Below are 27,469 nucleotides of genomic sequence, written 5' to 3'. Positions count from 1 at the left end.
CCAGTAAAAAGCAGTAATTTTACTTAGGAGAGAAATAGGTACAATATTACCAGTTTATTTAGGAGCCCTGCAGTTTATTATTGACCTAAACAGCTTGTTCTGTAAGAACTTGGTGCCAGTTCTAAGAAATATTGAAAAAGAACCTGATTAAAGTACTTGTTGACCTTGTTCCTTATGTCATGGGCATCTCCTCACAGGTTTGGCAATGCAGTCCTAAAAAAGGAAACAGGAAAAAACCCCAAAGCAGTAAACATCCAATTTTTTTTCCTAAATAGGTGCATGTACTTTACTTAGTGAACAGACATGGACTATGTTCACATAAATTCCAAATGTCTATATTGGAAGAAACAGCAAATAATTAATAGCAGTTTTGTTCTGCTAAACCAGTTTCAGGAAACATGTAACTTCGAAAGAGAATGGATGTAACAATGAAAACTTTCACACAAGACTATCACACAGGGAGCTTTGCAAATACATTGTTCCGAGTTCCTGCAGCTGCCAAGTGGACTTGTTCATCAGAATTTCTGGTGTGGACAAAACTTGGTTAGAAAAGCCTCTGTATTCCTCAACAAGAAGTTTTTTGAAAGCCAAAATAATTAACCAGCAAAAGTGTATTTATTGTCCTAATCTCCAAATTTGCATGCTTCTTACTGCTTTCCTGACAGGATGTTTTGGTGGACAGTGTGTCCCTCCCTTAAGGTCAAGACAGGACAGGGAGTAGATCTTCACCCTTTGGAGCTGGAGCCATTTTAAACAATGATGCACCTTTGATACTTGGATGTCTGCAAGAAGAGGGGTATTAGCTACAGCACTTCCTCGTATTGTTGTGTACTCAGAAGCGTGTCATTAGGAAAGTCTCAAATCTTTACAAAGTCCACATTATAAACTGAACTGTGTGCAAAACTATAATACGTGAAAACTCAGTTTCTTGAGGACCTTTGTACTGATTAGTTTAAAACTCTGCCCTTGCTTTGTAGATATAGTTTAGTGGGCTGTTTTACTCCATGTGACACAGCTGTTTTAAATAGCAAGATAAATGCTGAGGGGTTTTTTTGATAGCATTTAGGTTTGTTTTTCTGTTTATTTTTTCACCCCAAATCACGACTCTTAATTTACATCTTTCACATCGATATAGATTGACTTTAGACACATTTATATAGTAGAATTAGAGGGCTGGATTGGTAGGAATTTTTTTTTTTTTAATTAAAAAAAAAAATTTTAAAGCAGTTTACTGCTGGAAGTTTTCTTGTGAACTTTTTTTAGTGTAGCAACTCATTTCTGTCCTTACAGTGCTGTGAGTTGGTGCTCAGTGAATGCTGCTTCTGGATTACTTGTGCTATTGCTCCTCATTACGCAAATTTCACCGTTTGAGAAAAATGTCACTAGTTTAATTTCAATGGCATAGATGTAACATTTCGAGAACTACTTGACTCAAGGAATGCAAGAAGTATCAGGCCAGCTAACGCCAGTGGGGCTTATTTCTCACTTGCCTGCAAACCAAATTCTGAACCAGCGGTTTAATGTGTTTTCCCAGGTGTAGCACTCTGCTTATGCGAGTGTTGGTCCAAAATTATTCTCCAAAAAAGCTCAGTTCCATTTTACTGGTGACACATAGCATGTTTTCAGATGAGTGCAAAGGTCTTTGTAAATTAAATTTAAATTATGAAGGGTACTCTGTATGGGTGCGTGCTCTGTGTTATGGTGGTGGTGGTTTTTTCCCCCAAAGATCTGAATGTAAGTCTGGTCTCTGATTACAGCTCAAAGAGCTGCCAGAAGATCTACTGTAGCAGTTTGATAAGTGGTTAGATCTTCTGGGAGGAGGGTTGGGAATGAATATCAATTTTCATAAGATGTTTGATTTTTCATGTTCAGAGAAAAAAAAAAGCTGCTTAATTAGGGCAGTAGACTCTACTCACCAGAATGATTGTTGAAACAAAATCATTCTTGATACACAAGCTGTAGATTTGCTTGAAGGTAGCAGTTTTAAGTATTGATATTTGATAGGATTTTAGGATTTAATTAGGAACTGTTTGACTTCCAGAGAACCACCTGCCAGCTTAAGTTAAGTATGTAGAATTCTAATAGAAGAAGAGTAGTGTAATTAATATCAACTAGCAATTTCATCAGGGATGAAATTATTTTGTAATTCTAAGTAAATTAGAAATCGTTTTGGTGCACTTATGGCAGTTGTAAAGCAAATCTTTTGCCTTTAAAGGGGGAAAAATGATGGAAAAAGGATAGGAGAGGAAGTCATGGCAGTCTCTTTGGGTTAGATTTAATATTCACAACATAGCGGTGTTTGACTGCTGTGATGAAAACTTTCTATTAGTACCTTCAGGGAGATGGGGAAGGGGAGATTAGAGCTGTGACTTTCCTACTGAGAGCCTTTAATTTTGGTTTCTACAGAAATAAAGAGGACAATTGTCCACTCCTGAGCCTTCCTGAATATAAATGTGGTGTTGTCTTTCACTTACCATGGGTTCTTTTTCTGTCTTTCTTTGTTTTTAGCTAAGAAGTGCTTTCTTTCCTCTGCTGTTTTTAATGGAACAGAAAATAGAGATGAAAAGGCGTGTCTTCTCCTTCTTCTCCTTTAAGCTGGAGTTTGCACCGAGGCTCTTTGGTCTGTTTCTTTTTTTTTTGTGTGGGTTGCTGAGTACTGGAATTGGTCGGGGCAGCAGGACAGTGCACTTAGGAAGCTTAGAGGGAAGGGCACAGCAGAGGTGTGCAAGACCAGTGTCCTCACTGTACAAACTACTCAGAGTACTAGTGCGAGCTCTTCTCTAACCCAGCATGGTTCTCTAACCGCCAGTTGTGGTTTGGATCAGTTTAATTCTGGAAGCATTTTAATGTATGAATGAAGGGAGTGAGATAACTGTGGAAGAGCCCAGTGTTATCTTGTGAAACTGCAAGTGAGCTGGAAGTCTGGCCCTTGCATTTTGTTAGTAATGTTGAGACTTGATTTTGTATTTTGGTTACTTCAAGACTGGTGGAAAGGGGTTTTCTTCCCCTCACTTTTGTCTATATGATATTTATCTGTGAGTGAAGATGTTCAAAACACGATACTTTGGTGTATGTTTAGATAGTGATTGATGTTGGGGGTGGGTATTTCCTGATGCTTAATGATGGTTTAGAAAAGTTAGTCATCATTGGCCAGGAAATACCAACTCCAGATTAGATCGAGTTCAATTATCTAAAAGATATTTCAGTGTCCGTCTGAATGTGGTACGTTGCCAGGGACATTGTTTTCATAATAGCATCTTGTTTTAGCGTTTAATTATAGAATTAGTGGCTGTATGTGGGTTCTGTGTGCTATAAATATGTCATCTTGAAGTCACTACGTCTGCTGACCCAAGTTTTGGGAAGTGGTCAGGCAGTGTTGCCTAAAAGCTAAAATTCTGTAACTGCAGGAATTTTGGATTCTCAAATGAGAGAATACTTAGTACTTCTCTCCCACCCTGCCCTTGGCAACCACAATTGCCGTCTATGTAAATTTTGCAGTATATTTCAGGTTGGGATTCAGACTACATCTTTTCAGGTTCATCAAGTTCCCTTTTACCTTCTAAATGGGAGTGATGGTTGTCTGCTTTTAGTCCCATGTACATGCATTAGTTTGTGATTGGCATGATAGAAATAAGTTTGCTTAAGAAAAACAGACAAAAATGGCAGAAGCGAACCCATACAACAACCATGGTATGTATAACTAAATTGGGGGGGGGGTGGGGGTGTGTGTGTGTGTGTTATATTTTCTGACATTTAAAAAAAAATTTTCTGAGTATTTGTAGACCCCCCCTTTCCAGAGATACTTATTCTGGATATTTGCTCTAGTCTTTACTGACGAGGTAAACCATGTTGACTGAATATATTGTGGGAGTTCAAGAGGTGTAAAAGCCACCAATGACTTCTGTAATTCAAGGCTGAAGGGAGAAGTTCTGGAATTGTCTTCCTGGCTGCCTCTGTCTCTCTTCTGACATTTGGCTTCTTTCCTTCTCAGGTCAGGTGAATTTTTCCAGCTCTAATCTTGTAAAAAACATATATTGGGACTTAGCTGTGTAATTGTAGGCCTCTATGCTTCCATTAAGTATTAAGCTCCTTTGTAATATGCTGAAACTTCCTGCTGTCTAGGCTTGTAACTGTCTTATTAGTACACCTTGGGATCCTGTCTGCACAGTTATTTTTATAGGTGTGCGCTGAAGAGTAAAGTAGCTCTGCCAGTCACAAAGACAAACTTGAATGAGTGAAAGCAGAATTCAGCAATAACACTAAATTCAGTTTCTGGAACTAAGCATACTATGCACTGTAGTGCTCAAATGTTTCACTCTGAACCTTACCCTGCTCCTTCTCAGATGTTTTTTATAAGCTTTCTTATGTTATCAGTGAGCAGAGCTGGAGCTGGTAAAACCTTGTGCAAGCCTTGAAGATGCAGAGGAAATGAGGCATCTTCAGTGGCCCACTGATGCAATTGCTCAGGCCTTGCAGAAAAAGGCAGGGTGTTGCTGAAGGTTTCACTGAAGTTGTTGTACCCAAGTGGAGGACTGTTGTTGCCTCCTAAAACTTACTGGTTTTCATCCTCTGTCACAGAAGGATGGACTTCATGAGCACATTAACTACAGGGATTAAAAAAAATAAGAGGTTCCGTAGATGATATTTTAAATTTTATTTGGTTGTGTCAGTTGCTGCTCCTATAGCAGGATATAGCTATTGCTTCTGATTGAGTTGTCCTAAAGTATGACTGTAGTAGTTTGTTAGTAAATGTTTGCTTTGTGTTTGCTTTGGAGTGTCAGAACTGATGCAGGCACTACCAGAACCTGTGCAAAACAAGGCAGCTGAAGGTGGCTTTGGTTTGTGTATGCCACAGTTATTTCCCAGATCCAGTTAGGTACCCTGGCTGTAGCCTTTGAGGCCATGTGCAGTTGGTTTAGGTTTCCCAACATGTTTCAGTGTACCCGACCCACGATGAAGGCTGTCCAGGCCCTTCCTGCTGCATGCCATATCTGGATGCCTAATGTGAGGGGGCGTGGGTGGTGAAGAGAATTTGCAGGGAGTGTCTCAGGGCAGGCTGTCCAGCGAAGTCTGTCTCACAGCTACATTCTTGCCTTACCTCCTTCTCTTGCAGAACTTGACCTTTTCATGCTCTGAATTTTGGGGAACTGTATCATCTGTATTTGTCTGTAGTGTAAGTGACCAAGTCTGTATGGGTAGTAATCTGTGAAGTCCTTACAAATACAGACTTTTTTTTCCACAAATGGTAAGTAAAGTGCTATGGAAACCAATGACTTAATACTACAGATAAAAGTGAATGTCTTGTAGTTTTCAAATCCTGGGTGGACTGGATTCAAATTATTGAAGGAGGTAGTTGTTAGCTCTTGTTTGAAATCAACAGTGTACTCTGTCAGTTCTTCTTTCTTTGATTGGTTGTGTAATCTGTTTATTCCCTGAACTAAGCTTGTGAATTTCTCCATCATTTCTTAAAAACTGAGTAACACATCTTTCTGTTGTAAGATTTTGTGAGCTTTAGAATTTGTAAGATTCTATGAAATATTATAAATAAATTGTGGGACATCCTCAGGACATTTATTCCTTTTTAAAATGTGTATCCTAATATAACTGAGAACATTGTGTAGAAGTGCTATTCATGTTCTCGGAACTCATTTCAACCTAGACCTTTAACTTCAGTTAGAACTTTAAAAAGTCCCTCTAATTGTTTGCATAGGGAGAATCTTTAACCACTTAAAATAGATTCAGAAAAGGTTACGAGTTACTGATATGTTGAAAGTTTGAACCTTTGAAATGTAATATAGTGTAAATAAACAGTGGGTGTTCCTGCAGTGTATTTAGTAGATAAATGTAAATGTTTCTCTAGTTTGAAGACTTGAGTCTTGCTTGGATTTGGTTTTAAACATCATATTCATTAAGCTGAGGTTCTCAATATTCAGACTTCTACTCAAAATCTATTTTTTCTGTGATGCTAGTCAATAATTAGTCACTATAAAAGCTAGATAAGATGTCACTTAGCAATATCTATGCCAGCGATGCCTTTTTATTGATGTTTTAGTTGTTATTTCCTTAATTTTTTTTTCTTCTCAGACCTAGGACATGATGCTTAGTAATACTGACACACATTGCCTGCTCCCATAGTCTCTGGGTAACTATATCTACAAAAAGCACATTGTTTTTTTCCTTCCCATTCTGAAATTAGTTTTATAAAGGAGAATCAGTCAGAGGTCTAGGTTCGGATTTTGTAACAAAGTGAGCATAGATTAACTTCACACAATGGTCATGAGCTTGGGATACTTAGGTTTTACAGAGGTGCTCAGTCATCCTTCTTGCTGGTGTTTTGCAAGTCCCTTGGGCCCTTCTGGAGTCTCCCTGCAAACAGAACAGGAGCTCTGCTGACAGCTTCACGTGTTGTAGCTGTTTTAATTTTACTGACATAATCATTTTTATGTGTAACATAATACTATTATCCAGCAGGAAATACAGTCTCCTACTGTGAATCTCAAGACTATCAAATATTTTAGGAATGCTTTCTAGCCTTCTTTCCAGTATCAGGGAAATAAGTATGTCAAGTACTCCTGTTCTGCACCACCCTAACCCCTCTACCCCTTTAGGAAAAAAATTTACAAGTTTGCTTTAGATGTCTGTATTCTTGTGAAATGTCAGACAATTTTAAAACTTCTATTCAGATATACATTGTTTTGTAAGTCCAGGATGGTTTCTAGAAGAGGAATGTAGCAGTAACAAAATTTTAAAAATCTTCCTTAGTAGAAAAGATACTCACATATAGAGAATATTTTGAAAAGTAAAAGTGCTCATAGTAGAAAAACATCCTCCCCTCCCCATCAAACAAACAACAAAAAAACGGCGAAAACTGGAGCAGATCATGTATATGTTCAGCTATGAATAGGATCTTAAGCTTGGGCAGACTTTAGGTATGTTCTCCGAAGTTAGCTTACATGGTCAGTCACATCTTTCGAAATTTTTGCCTTACTAGTTAATCTGGTTTTTCACACAAATTTTACTTGTTCTATGTAGAAAACATAAATTCAGTAATAGAATTGTATGATAATATACAAGGGGGCTTTTTCTCTAGCCCAAACTTCTGATTTCTTTCCCTGCCTTATTTCTTAGTTGCTCTGTTTCTGTGAGAGTTCAGAACATGCAGACTGTATGCCTTAAAGGAGGCCATTTCCTGAATCTCCTTTTCTTCCTTAATTTTGTGTTGCTGGAACTTTGCGCAGTGTGTAATTGGTATTTGGGTCTCCCACATATGGCTCCAATCTCCTCCTGTATCTCCAGCACTGGATATTTATAGCAAGCCTGCCTAAATGCCTGATTCCAGTGGTGAGAAGGTGACTCAGAGCACATTTCGATTCCTCCTGCGCCCATGTCTGTGACCAACTGTGGAGTTTTGGCATGCATTGCATTCCTGGGTGTGGTTGGAGGACAATCCAAGATAACCTCAGTTATCTTGGCTTTGTTACAGCAGCCTGTTGCATTTTAGAAGTTCATGTTAGAGGCTATGAAAAGCATTCAGTTCCAGACTCTGAAGTTACTCTGTCACCTTCATCTTTAGTTCTTCTAAACTCTTCAGGGAGAGAGAAGTCCTATGATGATAAAAAAGGCCTGTGTCGATCATTAACCTGATATTTCAAAATATTGGGAATAAAACTTTATGTAGTTGTGATTTCTTGTCAGCTTTGGGGTTTAGAATCCAGGTCACACTGAATTTCATCCCATTCTTTCTGCTGTAGTTTCAGGGTTCAGGAGGTTTCATCTTCTATCACTAGTAAATTTACTTCCAGTCAGAATGACTGTAATGTTTAATCTTAAGAAACTTCTAAAATTCAAGTTGATGGACCAGGAAAGGACTCAGCCTTGAGTTAAACTTGAAAACAGAAGGACCGATTACAGGAAAGAAACTGAACATGGAAAAAAACCGCAGTAGCTGTCAGACAAGATGCATGGGCTGCAACCCTTTCTGGTGATAAGGAACTTCCAATAGGCAATGTGAATATGAGTGTTCTGGAAACTGTTGTCACTTAATGGTGTTGTCATCGCTCAGACTTGAGACTTGGAAGGGCTGAGGAAGTTCTCTTCGTTTGTGTAGTCAGACACTGAGTACTTTATAAAGATGTTTCTATATAATCCCTATGTAAACAGTGCTGGTGGTCAATCTCAGAGGGTGTATTTCACAATACAGAGGTGCAAAAGGAGAATGTGATTTTTGCCCCTTCCTTTGTAGAGTGTTTTCTGACAGACAGTGAGGGAACAATATAAGAACTCTGAATTCATTAAATACTTAATTTATCCTTAACTAAAAAGGAGTCCTTTAAGTAGGCTGCCCTTGAAAATAGCTATTACATTTGCAAATTGATAGATTTCATTGAAGAAGCCTTCTTTATGTAAAATACTGAGTGTAAATAGCTGAAGAACATGTTACTGCATTGATGATTGATCTTTTTGGGTGATACTTGTGAGTCCATCAACTTGGCCTTACCACTGCGAAATATTAATTTGGCGTTACTCTTAAATCTGGTTAGTGTGAAATGTGAGAAAAAGTGGGTTTTGGCTTGCAACAGCCCTCTTTGAGGCATGTGATTCAATGCCCATAGACACTTGCATAATTTCACTGACGTGAGACTAAGTTGGTCAGAGAAACATATGTAATGACTACTTGGCTGTTTCTGCTCCTACTTTATAGATTAAGTTTGTGATGTAGGGATCCAACTTCTCAAGTCTTAGGGCTGGCAAAGGTGTGTATTTGTGCTTGTAGCAAGGCTTTATATAAAAGCTTTTAGCATCTCTTACCTGCAGTGGTTAGACTGCTATAACATTAGAAAAAAATCTCTTATAGACAGATGAGTTTTGTAGTTCTTGTCTAAGAACTCTTTCCTTTTCCAGAAAGTAATACTGCTGAAGGAGACCACTGCCTTTAGGCGTGCTGTTTGTTTGGTGCGATGTGTGCAGCTTCAGAGAGCTGCAGGTAAGATGCTGTTGTGTAGATGATCTCAGGAGGTGGAGTTAGAACTGGGAAAATGTGCAAACCATATGGAGAGTAGAAGGGTGTCTCTGTAATATACATAACTGCAGTGCACCTAATGGACAATCAGCCTTTGGAATGAAATCTGGCCTTTGAGAATTAATGGGAGATAGGAGCAAGTGCTCGATAATGCGAGTAGGGAGGCCTTAGCCATTCTGCTGTAGACAACCTTTGGTTTCCTATAGTTTTGTTGATGTATTTTTGCAAGACACCAATTGTCATTAGTTAACCAGGTGTGAAGTTTGCTAAAGCTGCCAGAGGAATGCTGCAGTTTGAGCAGACTTTGTAAGTTCTGCCATGTGCACTGATGTTTTCTGGCCAAGTGAAATGTGTGCCTTTGGTCCTCCAGGGGCTGTGGTCAAGATCGACTCTTCCAGAACTTGCCAGCAAGAGGGGATTATCCCAGGATTCTGAGTTGAAAGGAGCCCACAAGGATCATAGAGACCAGCTCTTAAGTGAATGGCCCACATAGGAATTGAACCCACAGCCTTGGCATTATTGGTACCACACTCCAGCCAACCCAGCTCATCTCAGTGGCGCAGTATGCCAACCTTTTAGGAGATCTGATTTTCCTAGAGTAGAATAAGCTCACTTTCTACCTCAGTTCAGTACCTATGTCACCAAGTCACTAAGTAAATGAGGTGAAGTTTATTATATGTAGAGAAATTTTGTAATTGTAATTGTAATTAAGGAATGTATAATTGATTCCTTGTGAAGGAAGGCGGTATTGTCTCCCACCTAATTTTAATGGTGTTCTAGATGGTGTTATTTACATTGTCAGTGTCCTATAAGCTGCCTGTTGTATAAGAGAAAACTTAAAAGGGGAAGGCAGGGCATACTATTAAGAATGGTGATGTATGAATGGAGTAATTGTGCTACAGTCACCTGCCAGAATAATGGAGGTGCTGTTCAAATTAGTGGACTCTGTGACTAGTTGCTGGTGAAGATAACACAGTTGTGACTTTTGTGGTTGTGTGAATCTGGTAGCACAATATTCAGTGTCCTTTTCAGTGAGTCCCTGTTGTGCCTGCCTTGATGCCATGTCCCAGCTGTTCCATTGCAGGCATTTTTAGACTGCCTTCCTCTTCATCCTGTCTTCTGTTGCCCAGCTCAGCTGGCACCCCAGGAAGCAGCTGTCTTTTATGAAGGCAGGGTGATGTTCTCCATACCAAGATGGTAACACAAGGGACATGATTTCATCTGTCAGCCTGGGCAGTAGCAGCAGCACAATTTCCTACTTGCCCTACCTGTAGAGCTGATACTGCTTTTATGTCAAACTCACTCACATGAGGAGTGAAATTTGTTGGTTGCCACTGTCCACATCCATCAGCAGGCAATGCAGAATATGGCAGTGGTAGAATATGAATTATTCAGGGGAAATTTGTGTGAGTGATGCCTTGGTTACCTTCTGCCACTTGCTCTGTGCTGTGTCTGGCTTTTGAGGAGTGACTTGTGGAAGCGCATGTGCAGGTGTGGAAAGGCTGCCTTTGGGTGCAAGATTTCAGGGTCATCAGATGATATTTCTGTCTTTGCTGAGCTTGAGGCTTCATTGATTGCTCTGTGGACTTGAGAATGAAGACAAATTTTCCTCATTATTTCCTGTTTGACTTTTCTTGTTCTTTTGCCAAGCAGTTTAAAGTTGGGAAGATGACAGGTATTGTATGATTCAAGAGGCTATTGCAGCAGTGTGGTTTTCCAGCATGTGTTACTTATGGGCAGTGCACTTTCTGTGACTCTCCCTTTCTGCCACCAAAATCTATGTGTTGCAGCAGATCATTGTAGCTGTTTTACTGTGAGCAGCACTTGATCTAGAAAGGTGAGAGACATCTGTGGATTTCACAGTTCTAGCCTAGCTGAGGTCATTCAGTCAGACTGGTGTGTCCGTGGGGGCTCTTTGGCATCACTGGAGCTGCTGAACTGCCACTGTTGCTGGCAGCCCTGCCTGTAGTCCTGTACTGACTGGTGGGCAGCCTGATCTCCCTCTGGGAGAACATGACCTGCCACGCAGCTGTTTCACCTTCTCAAGGAGACGGAGTAGTGATCCCACATATGATAGGCAGCATCCTACTTTGCTTAAGATCATTATTGGGGTGAGGAACGTTAATTTCTATACCAGGAATAAAACTGCATACCTCTCTAGTTTGGCGTGACATTAATATTGAACTTTTTTCCTGGCTTGAACAACTGTAACAAGATGGTCAAAAGCTCAATTTGTTTGAATAATGAACATTTGAATAATGTTTGAATAATGAACATGGTCTTTTTGTCCATGTCTCAGATGGCAGCTTATTTTAAAAAGAATTAATGGGTGCAATATGCAATATTTCGGTAGTTCTTATCAACTCTAGCTGACAGAATGTTTTACTGATGGCCTGCGATGTTTCTGACTTAATGCAGCATGTATTGCTGGTAATTATATCTTCATTTGAAGTTTTTGAAATATAAACACCTTTTCATGATCTTTGCATGCTCATAATATTATATTGACCATTGGTTTCCATATTGGGGCTAAAATAAACATATATATTTTTGTTGAATTAAATATTTTTTCTTTTATTAAAAAAAAGTAGTTTAGAATCAGTTAGGTGGGAGAACTGTTAATGAGGAATAGTGAGACAGTTTTGTGAATATTTATAGGATTTTGGTATTCATGGAAGAGGGTGATTGTCTTAGCTCCTTGTATAGGTAAACTGGGACCCTGAGAGGCAGCACTGGCATTTTGAGGTGCATATCTTAACTTTGTCTTTTAATGTATGATTGGTTAACTTTTAAAGTGGTTGGTTTAAGATCATCTCTCTATGTGTTCTGTATCTTACTGCCCTAAGAGTATGGAAACAATTTTGATCTTAATTTCCAAATTCTACAGACAGTTTCAGTGGAGGTTTTTCATTATTACATGAAGGTTATTTTGCGTTAGAATGCGCGTTCTGGCCTTTTTTTTATTAATAATTCTGAGATCTGAGTGTAGCTTGTGAAGAAAGCACACATGCAAAGGCTTGTTCTTGGCTTTTAATGCATGTTTGTTTTTTGTGGCAGAAATTCTGTGCTGATCTTGAAAGAGATAAAATCTGCATGCTAACAGAATTAATATGGGGGAGAGAAAGCTAACAGAAAAAAGTTGAATTAAGATCCCAATATTTTATCACCAGGAAGGTGATACAGTAAGTCTGAATCTATTATATTCTAGTCCATTATGTTCTAAGACTTAACCTTCTGAATTACCACAGACTACTTAGTTTTGACTAGAAGGTAAAATGCTGATGTGAGTTCTTGCAGTTCATTTGGTAGGTAAAGCAGTTTTACAAGTTTGGAGCAGTCTGTCTCAGGTAGCAACATGAAATTCACATAATATACTTTCCTCTCTCTCTCCCCCCCCCCAGTGTTATATTATGTGAACTGGTTTAAATATTGTTTACAGGCTGGAATTAAAATCCTGTTGAGGTCTTGGAAAGACCAAATATTTTGACTAGATTGTTAGAGAAATTAACGTATTGCTTCCATTTCTTAATTAAAGCTTTCATTAAAAAAACTTCATTATCATGAAGGAATTTTGTAATCATTAATTTGATTTTAGGTGAAAAGGGTAGAAACCATCTCTTTGGATGTATACAGAGTTACTTATTTAGAAAAATACATTTCCATTGTTACATATACTTAAAGTGAACTTTCTTTTCACTGAGTTTAACAGCAGTAAAAAAAACAGTCTGGAGAGGAACCCTGGGATTTATTGATGTCTGAAGCTTTATGTAATAATTCTCACTGAGTATGTGGATGTGGATTCATAACTATCATTGCCGGTCAAAAATAATGTGTTACTAATTTTAATGACTGTCATGAAATCTGGTAACTCCTGTGGAAGGAAATGTCTGAGAGATTATTATCAGTGTTTAAGAAAACAGTGCCTGAGAAATTTTGTAGCAGTAGCAGTTGAATTCCTATCTACAGCCTCCATAAAGACCAACATTACTATCCTTACAAGCAAAAGGCTTTAAATGCCAAGTGATAGGAGGAGGGAGTGGGGGAGGGAAGTATGCATCTGTTTATAAGAGCAGACATGAAAAACTTTACTTGGAATTCTTCCATAAAACCTCAAACCTTGAATGCAGACTGATCGATGCATCCTTTTATCACTTAATTCCATGGAGTTCACCCCTTCCCTCCTCTCCCCTCTTACCCCAAATTAAAATGTGCAAACATTGAAATTAGTAAGATGAAAGGTTTAAAGGTTTTGCCATAATCTGAGAAGCTTTGGGTCTGTTGCCATGAATAAAGAAAAATCTAGCCTTGACTGTACTTGTGGCAGGTTGGTATAATGGAGTACTAATTCCAGATTGTGGGGTTGTTTTTTAAAAGAAACACTGAAATTATCTAAAAAAGCATTATGTTGTGAGGTACAGGGAAAAAATGGCGGTAAGTTCCCACATGAAACCTTTTATCGCCCATATTGGACTTGACCAAATCGCTTTATCATCTCCCCTTTATTTCAGCCCATAAATTCTTTTTTTTTTTTTTTTTTTTTTTTTTTTTTTTTTTTTTTTTTTTTAAATATCCATGGAGTCATGGTTATAGCTTCAAGAGAGAGGGATTTTTAGAAAAGTACTATAGGAGAATCTGAGAGAGAGGGCAGGAAAGTAAGTCACCAAGTGAACGTATTCTTGCTGCTTTCATATGAACATTGTTCTGGTAACTGATTGTACTACACTTGGGTTTGGGCAATGTTTTTTTCCCAACATTGCATACATGAGGATTCTATGGAGGTAAATGCTTATAAAAGATATCTCTTCGGTTATGTTGCTATATATAATTTTAAAAATCACTGAAGTTGTGCTTAGGTCTCAAGGCTTTGCAGTAAGCAGACATGGGAGACATTAGGCCTGAAGTGAGGTTTTACATGCTGTGTCATCATAAGGAATGCTAGTTGTCTATATACAAAATGGTACCAGAAAGCTGGAATTGTGTAGGAATTCTCTGTTTAGACACCTCTCACAGGGAGTATGGTGACAGATTCCTTAAATGTTTTGTGAGTTCTGTGGTAGATGAAACACGTGGCTCGTATTAGACTCTAGAGAGGATGCAAAATATTTTTGAAGGTATTTAACTGGTGAGAGAGTTCAGAAAGCATCGCATTCTGTGTGCTTAAAAGTATTTATAGCTTGTGTTTGACTTTGTTAAGCTAGCTTCTGATTTGGTTACATTTGTGTAAAGCAAATGGATTTGGAAATTCTATTAGTTCTTTGTAGTGCTTTGTAAAGAGTTATTATTAGAAAAGTGATATGGAACAATTCAAAGCTTGCACTGGATAGGTGTATAAATGTATACATTAATTCCTACTATAATAAATAAGATTAGCGTAAAGAAAAATTTATGTTCTTAGAAGTCAACCACAGATGCAATGCTGGACACCAGAGTGGGTTCCTAAAATCATTCTGCCTATATTTTACATGAAAGTGAACTTTTTCTGTTGTTGGGCTTTTTGAGGGATGATCAAATGATTTTCTGATATCCTGACAGCCACAAAAAAATTACTGTATCTTTTCTCTGGGTTCATTTTTATTATTAAAACCTGCCACTTTTTCACAAAAGCTTGGTGCAACGCTTCACAATTTCATTTGAATTCTAAATTAATATTAAAAATACCTTTTGTGTCACTCCCCCTCCTCCTTCTTTGCATTGGTTGCAGTCAAAAGTGCGGTTGATTTAGCGTGAACAAGCTGAAGAAAACCCACAGATAAGAGGGCCTTAATTATATTTAGCTGTGGAGGATGGGAGCGATTGAAGTGTCTTGAGCTGCCATGTAACAGCTGCCAGGCAGTGACTGACTGGAGTGCTTGGGCCCAGCGCAGTAATGGTGTGACAGGGAGTCATCTGTCATCCCGTGAATGACACACTTCGTGGCAGTTAAACTAATTTTCATTTTGTAATTGAGATTGACTAAGTGCACCCATGGCTTGTTGCCACAATAATTCAAATTTTGTGAGCTATCTGGAATATACAGATTCATTTCATTTATATGTCTTGAGCTATAAAAACTCCTGCTTCTGTGTGTTTTTTGAACAGGGAGATCCTTTCAGTGTAGTGAGGCAGCCCTCCGTGCTGCTGTGGCAGTTGGGTGTGAACAGGTCTGCTGTGGTGCTGTGACAGCTGCCACACGGAGGTGTGGCCAGCTGGACTGGCCCTGAAGGGACACCAGCTTGGGAGTTGGGCTGCTTCACAACAAAGGCTCCACAGCGCAATAATTCTCTCTGATACAGTCAGTGTTGGATCCTGGTGAGAACAGAAGAAGATTAAGACATGAAGTAAGACTTGCCAGCTGGTCAGATGGGACTGGGTGATTTCCTAAATGGATGGCTGCACCACCGCCACTATAGGCTCCAGTAACTTTTGGAAGTTTTGATCAAATAATTAATCTGGGTGATTTGGGGATTTGTTGTTAAAAATTCCTTTCTATTTTTAGTTTTTAAACTTTCCCAGACCTAGGAATTGTTCTGCTTGATTTTGTATCATGAAGAGAAGTACTGTTTTATTAAAACCTGGACTGCTGGAGGATTCTATTGGGTTTTTTTTTCAGTTCCTGCAATATAAGAATTGGAAAATCATCATTCCCTTTTTATTTTCTAACATTATAATATTCTAATTGTTCTAGCTTCCCCCCCTGGAAAATTTGTTTTCTGAGGTGATGACCTTTGATGTATCAAATCTGTCCTTGAGCTGAAGGTATTAAGTAGTCCTTGCCATCTTCCTTATCCTTGCTTCTCTTTCCTGCACCTTCCAGTTTCATTTCCGGGAGAGTATATTAACTACAACAATTATATGGTATTGAAGCTGAGTGCAGTCTCAGCATCCTGCTTGCTTTGCACTGCTCCTTTCATAATAATTATTTCTTAGTAATTTATTAATAATTAATGTTGAAATATAAAGAATTTCATAATAATATAATAATTCTTACTACTGTTTGCTTATTTGACAATTAAATGTTTGGAGGACTAACATGAGTTATGACCTTTCCTAGACAGTAATAATGGCTGAATTCATATTCATTGCTTTTTATAATTACAGTGGCTTTTTTACCCTTCTTCCTTATGCTTTTCTCTGCTGTTTTTATTACAGCATAATTTCTTCTTGTGAGATGATCTTGTATTTTTAAAATCAGTTTAATCTACTGTGGAACATTTTGCATCATCTGCAAACAGTTGTTGAACTTACTTCATTTGAGAGCATACTTAAATGAATGAAACATTGCTGATTGTGGTGGAGAGCCCTCTTTATCTCCTTGTTTTGTATCTGAGCATGCTAGTACTCTTGTGGATTTACCTTGTTTCTCTGTACCTGAATCCTGCTTGCTGACAGATTCAGCAGCTCTACTGTTCATTCCCACTGAAGGTTTCTCATAAGGCTGATACAAATGTATGGCTTGTTGTTCCAAATGTTTCCGGAGTATGGCCAGGTGGGCTGTTGGGCTGGACCGCGCTGTGAGCTGGTGTAGAGCAGTGTTGCAGGATCAGTTCACCAAAATGCGGTTGCTTCAGCTTTGTGAAACATTGTTTATGAACCAAGGGTAAAGCTTCACTATGACTATTTTTTAATATCTTGCTAAAGTATATCCTCCTAGTCAACTGGTTTCCAGCGTAGTTGGTTCCTGCAAGGCGCGCTCTGAATCTGTAGCTCATTTTGTCTGCTCTCTTTGCTCTTATCTAAGAAGTGGAGCCAAAAATACAGTGTGTGTTCGTATGGTTCTGGACTCCCAGTAAGTAGGGAGTGATCAGGTCAACAGCACCAAGGTATGATTGATTGATTTATATTCGACCCTGTCTGTTAGTTAGCAGCAGATGTTAGGCCTTGTTTAGTCAACACTGATTATTTGCTTATGAAATACTCATAGGTCCTATGGAAGTAAGTCCAGTGTAAACCCTAAGGTTTATTGATCTACTAGTAAAAGATGCTTATATTACTTGTAAAAGAGTAAAATATATATTTTTAAAAATATTTTTTAATTTTTGAAAATGCATTTATTTTCGTGGGATTTGACATATATAACTTCAAGCTGCAGTTCATGGAATTGGGTGATTAAAGAACAGACTTTTTGGCTGTTTCAGCTCATTTTGCACTTTCTTTTTTATCTAATTTAATTTTGAAATTCAGCATGTATTTGTAAAGATACCTTTTTAACCGAGATGTTAATGTTTAAAAACTGTTGAGTTGTCTGATATTTAGCTGCCCTAAATGTAAATGATTCACTTGGAAATGACGTGGCTTGGTTAGTTAAAATTATTCACATGTGTGCGGATGAACTGCAAAGCAGAACTACTTGAACTGCTTTCCACAGGGCACATGGCTGGTGTTTCTTTACTAAACTTCTGCTTATTTTCGGTTACCATAGATAATACAATTCAACTCACTTTCTGTCACATCAAGTGCTTAGGAGACCCGCTTTCCACCAGTGACTTACAGTCTGCAGGGTATTTTTAGAGTGAGCTTACAAAACAAGGGGATTACTGCCTTATATCTCTGCTCTTAAACCTCTTAGCATATTGTTTAGGAACTCAGTTGCTGTGGTGTCTGATGAATTGGGACATTTGCTTTATAATAGTTATTGATGGAGAAAATGAGGCTTGCTTTCTTTTATTTGCTGAATTTCACAAGTTTGTGAGAGGCAAATTATTTATCTTACATCTACTAGAAGGGGCGTTGCACATCCTTAGGAATGACTTCTGCCTTACAATGATCAAACTTGTATTTTTGTGACAGTTTAAAAGTCGGAATGTTTACTTTGTGATACTTCTGTTACATAATATTGTGGAATACTGACTCTTGTGTTAATTGCTGCAGTCTGGAGGTATTTATGTTTGAAAAGTGTATTTTAAGAAATCCTAAGCTTTAGGACAGGGCCTCTGGTAGCTGAATGTTTTAGCCACATAATTGTTAACAGTGTGTTGGAGTACAGTTCATTATTTCATTTCCTGATATTTCATAAGCTGTTTGCAATTTTTGTTTAAGTCTGACTTTTGCCAGTAAAATGTTGCTGTCATAACATTGTTTTTTCCCCTTCTACCCTCATCTGTGGTGCTCTGGAAAGAGTTGTGGAGTGCTCACACGATACCTTAGTTCAGGGATAAGACAGCAAGAAATCTGATGGATTTGAGGACGTCTTGTACTTCACATCATATGATAACAATGCATCACAATTTCAAAGAATGCTGTCAGAGACATTATTGTCACAGCTCTCATCTTTTTGGTTTTACATAAAGAGTTTAAGGTTGCCATTTCTGCTGTATTTTCAAAGTATGATCTAAACAGTACTTTCACTGCTGAAAGGTGAGTTTTCTACAGCTTCAGTAGGCTTTTAGTTGTGTATCCAATAATTTATCTTCAGCCAGGAAAATCCCCTTAATTTGAACTCTAAATAATAATAATAACAATAGCAAAATGTGTTTGCTGGCTGAACAAATGAAGAAATGCTTCACCTTTATGTATATTTTGATAGAATGCATACTTGTAGTCTTGTATGATTAGATGTTAATTGGGTAATGAAAGGGTGAATGGGTTGGAAAGCCGTGTGGTGAATAATGTGGTTAGTCAGCCTGTATTGCGAAACAGAGCTGTTAACGTTTTAGTGAGCATGCTCATACGGTTACTTGCCTTCATTTGCTTCAGTGTGACAGTGCTGGATTTAATTAGATTTTATGGGGTCTAAACTTACAAAAAGGCTCAAAGTTCTGCATTCAGAATCTGACACATGGGGTGACCTTTTCTTCCTTAGAAGATAAGGGTACTCTGTGTGCTTGTGCTGGTGAATAATTGCAGAGAAGCTGTTGCAGGGCAATTGCAGCAAGTTTTGGCTAACCTTTACAGTAGGCTTGGAGAGATAGGACATTACATGTTTTTGTACTGTGTAAGTGGGAGAGGAGGGGAGAGCGTTTGCTTAGCAGCAATGCTTAATAAGGATTTTTCAGAGAAGTAAAACTCCATCCTAGCAGCTTCATAATAGACAGCGACAGACTATTTACTTTGGCAGCACTCAACTTGCTTTCCTAGCTTGCCTCTTTTTTATAAATGAAATGTTCTTACATTGTCATCTTAAATTTAGGGACTCAAATTGTTCATTAGAGAGCAGAAGAGATCTAAATGTTTTGAACTGCTTCTGCTTGTGTTTGTACTGCAGGTAAGCCTGCCAAACCCAAACCTCACCCCAAGAGAATGACTTGAAACAAGCATATTTCCTGACTGATGTCCTCGTGTCCTGGTTATAGCCAAGACTGACAATAATGTTCAAGTGGCAGCAGTGAACTGTATTTTATTGGAAAAAGCAATGTTAAATACTCTTCTGGAATATGGAAGTGTGGGCTATTCACATTTCCTGGTGCATAGTGTCATAGTATGATTGAGGTTTTCACAATGCTCAAAAGGTAGCTATTAAACATTAGTGTGTGGGCAAGTGTGACCAGGTTGTACTTGCGCAAGAACTCAGAGCCCCTGAGCTTTCTAAGGATACAGATCTTCACAGCCATGTGGAGGAATGTCTCTGGAGTGTTTTCCTAGTAGGTAGGTTAGGTAAACACACTTTTTTCAACAAGATTAAGATTATTTGCATTTCCTCTTAGGTGTGAAATATCAGGTAACTTTGGCAGGAAGAACGCATCTTGATTCAGAAAGCTTTGATGTCAAAAAATTTGAGAAAAACATATTAGAGATGGATGAGGTTTTTGCTCTGGATTTCAGACACTGGCTTGACCCTTCAGCAGTATTAGGTGTATTTCACTGGGGAAGAGCACATAAGGGAGCAGATGGTTGTGCAGCTGCTTAGTCCTCACCTCTGTGTGGCCAGCAGGCAGTACTGGTATGAATGAGACCTTTTTTTTTTTCTTTTAAATTACTTAACCTGATAGTATCAAGTTAATTGAATTTGTTTTATATGGAGGCTTGTAAATTTTAGAATGATCCCTATAATACATTGTTCTCAAAACTGTATTTCCCTGCTGTTCGAAGTGCATCTAGGAAATTTGTTGTTGTGTCAATACTACTCCTGGTGGTTCACACTCATTGGAGGACTTTGTACTACAAATCAGGAGGATGGCACTCGGAATGGGTGGGTGTGTGTGGGGCAGGGGATGTTCCCTCCTGCCCCCAGGTACTCTGCATTTGTTGCAGGCTGCGGAGAATACTTTGCCCGTGTTTGACCCATGACTTTTTTTTTCTAAATTAGTAAATAGGAAACAGTATTAAATTCTGAAGGAAAATTGAGAGTAATCCCAAACCTGCTGAATGGTTTTAAAAAGCTGACTGAAGACTTAATACCCATTTTTTTCCTTTTTCATTGCAAGCAGTAAAGATAATAGATAATTGAATGCAGATTAAATAATCTTTGTGAAGGTTAGAGTTCATAAGAAAGGTAGAAAATGTTTGTGATGTTTCTTTGTCCTGAGTGTTGAAACTCAGTGGTTGCTTAGTGTGAAATAGGTAGGACACTAGCTTACAATCTAACCAGTCGAATTTGTGCATGCACTTCACGTTCCCAGGTATCCATATTGTCCTTCTGCCCTGCAGATTCTCTAGTTTGGATTACCCTGTAGCAGCAACTGCTCTGCAAGAAGCAGCTATCCACAGTGTAAATGAATTGCTTATCTAAAGGTATGGCTACGTGGGTAAACTCTTGCAAAGCTAAGCTCCAAATTTGCATCAGCAGCAGCTTCCTCCTGATCTAACTTCAGTTAATATGAGAGCTAACCCTCTCCCACTGAAGGGTAAATTGCTGGCTTGTGCTCACTGAAGGGTAAAAGTGAACACAATTGTACAGCAGAGCAGCTAACAAGACATGAATTAACATGCTGGTTTATCTTGCGGTAATTTGTTCTGCAGCCATACCCTGATGATGCACAAGACAGTGAAGCTGAGTGCTTCAACATGCACTTTTATCCATGACAGTGTTGTTTCTGACAACTCTGCCCCTGAGTTGTCAGTGGACTGATAGAGGTGTAAATGGTAGTTTTTCTGTAGGTCAGAAGAATAATGATGCTCCAGCTCTCCTTAAATTGCCTTTGGAGCTCTGTTTTCAAAATACATAAATTTGCATGAAAATAACATAAATTTTAAAACTAATTTGTCTTTTTGATACTTTTTGTAAGTAGGTGCTTTGAGAAATGGTCTAATGTCTAGTCTCATGTTGAAATCTCTTGAATTACAAAAGTGGTGGAGATATTCATGTTGTGTGGGTCGTTTTATTTTGCTTTGTTGGAGTTTGTTTTGCCTTTTTTTTTCTCCAGTGGGAATGACCATTTAGATACTCTGCTGTCTGTAGTAAGATAACCTTGAAATGTACCAGGACCCAATGTGGCTCTGTTTCCTTATTTCTCCAGAAGGCTCAGGACTTTCAGCCTTTGTTGGCAGTTTGTCTCTGATGTAATGTTATGTTTTGGGATTTAATTAGATTTTGATTTCCTTATCTTGACTTTTCACTAGGTTTTCTGAGTTCCAGACAAAATTAGTAAAAATTTCAGCACTTAATTGGAGCAATTCACTGTGCTTCTCTTCTGAATCCTCAAATATGCAGCCTGTGTGAATTGTTCTATTTAACCCTTTCCCATCAGGTGACAGCTCTAGTTATGTTGTCCTGACATCCATGTTACCAGCAAACTAGGTATTTATAGGACGTACTGTTTTGCAGCCTACTTGTAAGTCTGATATTGCAGAAAACAGAAGTGTGGCCATTGGAGAGAGCTTGCTGGTTGCCTGACAAGAAATTAATTTTGCTGTTTGTCAGCATTTCTAGCAGATAGAATAAGCTATTTTTAAACTGTTTGTTGCCAACATGACCTCAAAATTAGAACATGTAGGAAAATGGGTTTGGTTTTTGGTGAAAAGGAAATACTTTGGGCAAAGTGCCACTTCAGTTTCTCATACAAAATGTAGTTGAGGAACTCTTATTCTTATCCTCCCCTGGGGACTGAGATTCCTGGTCAGAATAAATGTCTGATAAGGCACCAGTCTCTTGGGCACCAGTAATGCCCAGGAGGGGGAAGTCCAACAGAATGCTCGCATAAGCAAATGTTATGATAAGGCAATTAGACTGTGGTTTCTCACAAGTGGCACAGTGGTGCTGTGCTGTCCTCAGTCCTTGCTTTGCTATTCGCTGAAGTTTTTGAGATTCAGAGTTACCTTGAGATCTTCAAAGTTGACACGAGTCTTACTGCATCTAATTGTATCTCCTTAAGAGTCTGTTGCCCCTTTTGGCAGAGTGGAGTGTCTGTGTCCATTTGTCCCTCACTGGAGTGCAAGGTTGGGCAGCTGGGCTGTAAGCCATGTGCTGACCAGATTTCTGCACTTTACACTGAAGCAGCTGGAGCAGTGGTTTTGCTCTGGCACTGCCAGATTGCAGCAGGGACAAGAGTGGGTGTCTGTCCTTATGAGCTGAGATGCCATGCAGAGATTTGCTGCAGTATGTTTCACCTGCCCAAGGTGATTGAATGGCCTCCCTTGAAATTCTGATTCCTTCAGACAGATGCACAGAGTCCTCCATCTGCAGTTTGTAAAACAAAATACATAACTAATATTGCTGTAATGCCTTTCTAAGCCTTGATGGAGAGTAGAAGCTTTGCAGCTCCTCTTAAAACTTTGAGAATTGCCTTTGCACATTCAGAGATTTTTAAAATGGCTTATAGCTTGTAAAATAAACAATGTTTATAGAAGAGTGTTATGGTTTAACTCCAGATGGCAACTAAACCCCATCCAGCTGCTTGCTCACTCTTCCCGGTGGGATGGGCAAGAGAATGAGAAGAGCAAAAGTGAAACTTCATGAGTTGAGTTAAAGATAGGTAAAACAAAAGCCACGCAGGAAAGCAAGGCAAGAAATTAATTTAATGCTTCCCATGGGCAGGCAGGTGTTTGGCCATCCCTAGGAGAGCAGGGCTCTATCACACATGGCAGTTACTTGGGAGGACACTGTCACTCTGAATGTACCCCTTTCCTACTCTCCTACCTTCCATCTTTCCTTCCCTCCCCCAGTTTCACATGCTGAGTCTGATACCATGTACTGTGGGACATGCCTGTGGTCAGCTGGGATCAGTTCTCCCAGCTGCGTCCCCTCACAGCTTTTTGTGCCCTGGAGCCAGCTCAATGGTAGAGTGGGGTGAGAAGCAGAAAAGACCTTGATTTAGTGTAAACACTCCTTAGCAACAACTGAACCGATGTGTTATCAACATTTTTCTCAGCTTATATCCAAAACACAGCACTGTATCAGCTACTGGGAAGAAAATTAACTCTCTCTCAGCTGAAAGCAGAATAGACCTGCTTCAACTTACTGAGTGATAAGAAATGCACACGTTTTTTATTTTGCACATATGTTCTAATCTCGGAATCCACTCAAGTAAATTCAAGAAAATATTTTATGTTCCTAGTTATGACAAGCATTTTGTAGCTGTGAAGGTATGAAGTTAACACTTCTTTATAACCAGATAATTGTGATTGAGAACCTTCAGCAATTTCTCATCCTTGTACTTATACTACTTTTTAGACCTTCTGGCTATTCTAGGTACCTACTTGGGACAGTTGCCTGTAGCCTTCAGCATACATCCCAGTCCTTCACTTTATTTTCATTTGGATTTGGGCTGCTTGGAGTGTCTCACTTGTTGCTTTCAAATGCTCAAGCAACTTTGAGCACAGTGTTTGCTGTAAAGATGGTCTTTGGTGTGGCTGTTTTCTAGTGTAGAAGTACTGCAGGAATTATCCCCTATGCTGAAATGGAATTCAGGTGTAATGGAATTCAGGTGCCACTGAACTTGTGCGTGTGACTATCGTGCTTATTTGTGCTTAAACAATTAACATCACCACACTTAAATCACCCAGTCCTAGTGATATACTGGTGTTTTCTTTATCCATGGGTAGATCTTTGAATTATTACTTATCTTACAATAGTTCTTTTAGTAGATGGTGGAAAGATGTAAGATTCTAGTGAAATTAGCCAGTGTCATGCCATAAAGATACAGTGGGAAGGGACTTCTTTAATTATCGGCTGCTTGAGGAAGAAAGTAACAGTTGCTGAAGGAAGTTTTAGGGAGTCACTTAGAAAATGCATGCCTTTTTGTTATTTAGCATGGCTAAAGTGTGCCATGAGATACAAAACAATTTAGTATGTGTAATTAGTGATCGGCAGTGATTTTCTATAGTGCTTTTAATTTCTGACTTTTGTTCAGCTTTGAAATAGTTACATTTTGACTTTAACCTTCTTAAATGTCAGATACCACAAATAGGAGTGTGTTGATTTTTCTCATATATGTCATATAGTTTTGACTTGAAGATACTAGTTCCTTTCAAGGTTTAAAATGGTGTTCCAACTGCTTTTAAAGCAGCTTTTGTTCAAAGGCCAGCTATTAACACCTGTAAATTTCTATATTCTACAATTTATTCAGTCTAATGGGAAAATAAGCATGTGTAATCCAATTAGATTTTGCTGCCTTGCATTCTGCAGCATCTTTTTTTTTTTAATCAAAATGAGATGTCATGGTTGTGAGAAGGCTTCTATTTCAGGAATGATGATCAAGTCTCAATAAGCCTTTCAGTATGTCTTCAGTATTCCCCACTTTGTATCCCATATAATTTTACTTCTTTAGGTGAATATTGGGTCTTTTTATTAGTAATAATTTTGCTGATAGCTTCTTGGCTAACTGTAGTTTGAATCTAGTGAAGGTAAGCAAGTCTAAAGCATAGATTGGATTGTATATAGAAATTGATACATGAAGGCACAGTGTATACAAAGTTTTGAATTCTAGGCTTCAAAAATATATTTGCAGCACTGTCTTTCCCCTTTTGAAGAAGTGCATTTCTCATTTAACAACAAGAATTCTACCAGTAGACTAAGCAAGGGCTGGACTGTTCCCCTCAGCAGAGGCATGAACCTGTCTCTTGTACTTAATGAACAGCACAAGCACCTGATTTTAGGAGTCGTTTTAAAGCTATGAATCCTTGCCTTGCATGAGTGCCTTGAAAGCTTTTGCTATTGGTGTCCTGCTTGGTTGATTTAGGTAGGTGTTTAAATTTGGGGAGGCAGGATTTCATGTGCATCACTCTTCAGAGCTTCTCTGTCAGCTATTTTAGGTAACCGTATGCTCCCCACTAATACTTATTCCTGGGTGTAATGCTTCAGTTGCTGGGGAAAGATGTTAAACAAGTAATGTGAATTTGTGTTTTCCATTTTGAAGTGAATACCCGTCTTTTTCTAAATCTGTGTCCAAAATATTTTCCTCTCACAGGCCCTTCCATTCATCTTTGCAAAAGCTCAGGTTTTCCACAGCATCATTTGTCATGATAGTGGTTGACCCAAAGTAGCTAAATGTGTGTTTGGTGCCTATTGGCAGTATTCTTTTTTTCTTTTTCTAGGACGTGAAAATCTGAGAAATGAACAAATTACGGCAAAGCTTTAGGAGAAAGAAAGATGTCTATGTCCCAGAGGCCAGCAGGCCTCATCAGTGGCAGACTGATGAAGAAGGCGTTCGTACTGGCAAGTGTAGCTTTCCTGTTAAGGTAAGAGTTACTGCTCTTCTTTTGGATATCCATGAGGTACTCTTGCCATGAATTGTAACTTGGGTTTCTTTGGCAAGCATAAACCAGAGACATGCTTCATTACGCGCTGACCTATTTTACAGTTGGCTCTCATTGTGAAGGATGTGGCTTTTTTCTTAAAACCAGATGGCTCATGTAACAAATGCCTTGGAAAACCAGTCTGAGATATCCTACATTATTATCTAGTTGCAATAAATCATGTAGCTTGGTAGAGTAGTAATACAATATTTGTCTTCATTTTTCTGGAAGATCAGAAATGATAGACCTGTTGGATTGCATGGAAAGGTACTCAGTTCTCTCTGTTAAAAGTATAGCTGTGGTTACAGGTTGACTTGTAAGGTAAGTGGTGGGCTGTGTTTGGAAATCAATCCTTCCTCCCTCTCAATAATTGAAAATATTTTTGAGTAACACCTGGGATTTCAACGAGTGCATGAGGTTAGAAGCACTTGCTAACTTCTGAGAATGCCTCTGTGCTATGATCTTGTGTGTGTATATTACACACTATTAACACATATGAAACTGAAATTACCTTTTAAAATTCTGGTAACTCATTCCAGATTATCAGAATATTATAAGTAGATATTTTCTTTTTTTGTGTCCAATTATCCTTCCTCTTTATTTAAGAAACAATAATACTTAATAAATACCAGAATAAAAATAAATATAAAATTTAGTGTGACTTGTTGCATATGTTCCCCTTTTTTCCTCAAGGTACACTAATAGTAGATCTACAATAGGTTGGAAGCAGATGACGCTTGAGGAAAGCTAATGGGTTAAATTTCAATGTACAAGGAGCACAGTCCATGGTTCTGACACCTACGGGCCTTCCATCAGTTTTTCTCTGTGTTATGCTTAAAGTAATTCTGTCACATGTTAAACATGTGATGTTGCTAGGTGGAATTCTTTAAACTGACTGTTGCATGTTTTTGTGAAGTTGTGGATTGGTAAGTATGAGGTAACTTTCACACGAGGCTAATGCCCTGCTTTACCCTACTAGAGTTGCTTTTGTGCTTTTACATATACTCAAGTGTATACAACATTTCTAGTTCATGGCTGCTTGCATATTTTGTCTGGAGTTATTTTTCTGCTAAGAGGAAGGAACTGTAATTCAGTCCTGAACAGAGATGGTGTTTTGCCAAAGCTTTGAAAGTAATTGCTCTGGGAAAGCTCAAACTTAGGTTAAGGTTTAACACTGTCTAGGAGAGAACAGAGCTGTAAGTTTGAGGATGGTGATTTTTTAATAATTTAGGCATTACACAGGTTAAAAAGCAGAGTGCTCAATTTCTAGGCATTTAGTTTATTCAAACTTTTTCAATCCTTTACTGAACACAAAGGGTGTGAACCACTCCACACTGTTAAAAGACTGACTTTTTTTAAACTCTCAGTCAGGACTTGCACTTCTAATGACAAGTGCTTCCTGTATTTAAATGAACCATTCATCTATTCTGGGCACATGTACCCAAAGTCAAAAAAGCTTTTGGCCTATTCTGTGCTGAAAAGGCATAGAAATGGATGAATCTTTGCATCCTGTCATCAAAATGGGACTTAGGTGCACTCATTAGTCTGCTTTTAGTTGGAAATCACTGAATTAATTTAATTTGTTCTTTGGGAAAAAAGATGCTTTTAATGTAAGGGACATTTCTTGATTTGGTCAGAATGGTATAGAGTATTAATATCTAAAGAACTTGCAATTAGGTGAAAAATTCAGAACAATTTAATACTAAGAGGTGTTTTATCTTACTTGATTAGAATTTATTGTCCAATGTAGTGTGCCTTGATATGGACAGAGTGGAAATTTTTGTAAGGCTTGAGATGCAGAGTGGGTGTTAACTGGTGTTGCATAGATAGAGACAGGAAGTATGCCATTGTGAGGGAACAAGA

At 38.5% G+C, this 27,469-nt stretch overlaps 1 protein-coding gene across 10 annotated transcripts in view; it reads left to right on the top strand.

The window, feature by feature from the left end:
- Positions 1-27,469, top strand: part of NUMB (NUMB endocytic adaptor protein) — a 98,413-nt gene that overhangs the window by 38,556 nt on the left and 32,388 nt on the right. For 6 of the 10 annotated variants that reach the window (XM_084208348.1, XM_084208356.1, XM_084208352.1 and 3 more), the window contains exon 2: positions 25,406-25,549. In XM_084208348.1, the coding sequence (XP_084064474.1) occupies positions 25,424-25,549 (126 nt within the window). In that variant the 5' untranslated portion in view covers positions 25,406-25,423. Of the gene's footprint in view, positions 1-2,525; positions 2,621-8,927; positions 8,984-15,209; positions 15,337-25,405; positions 25,550-27,469 lie in introns of those variants that run through there. The other 4 variants (XM_084208351.1, XM_084208350.1, XM_084208349.1 and 1 more) reach the window with 4 other exon arrangements.

Source organism: Fringilla coelebs, assembly GCF_963513975.1.
Source record: "Fringilla coelebs genome assembly, chromosome: 6".
Classification (NCBI taxonomy): domain Eukaryota; kingdom Metazoa; phylum Chordata; class Aves; order Passeriformes; family Fringillidae; genus Fringilla; species Fringilla coelebs.
The sequence above is the reverse complement of the archived record's forward strand: the minus strand, read 5'-3'. Positions and strand labels throughout refer to the sequence as shown.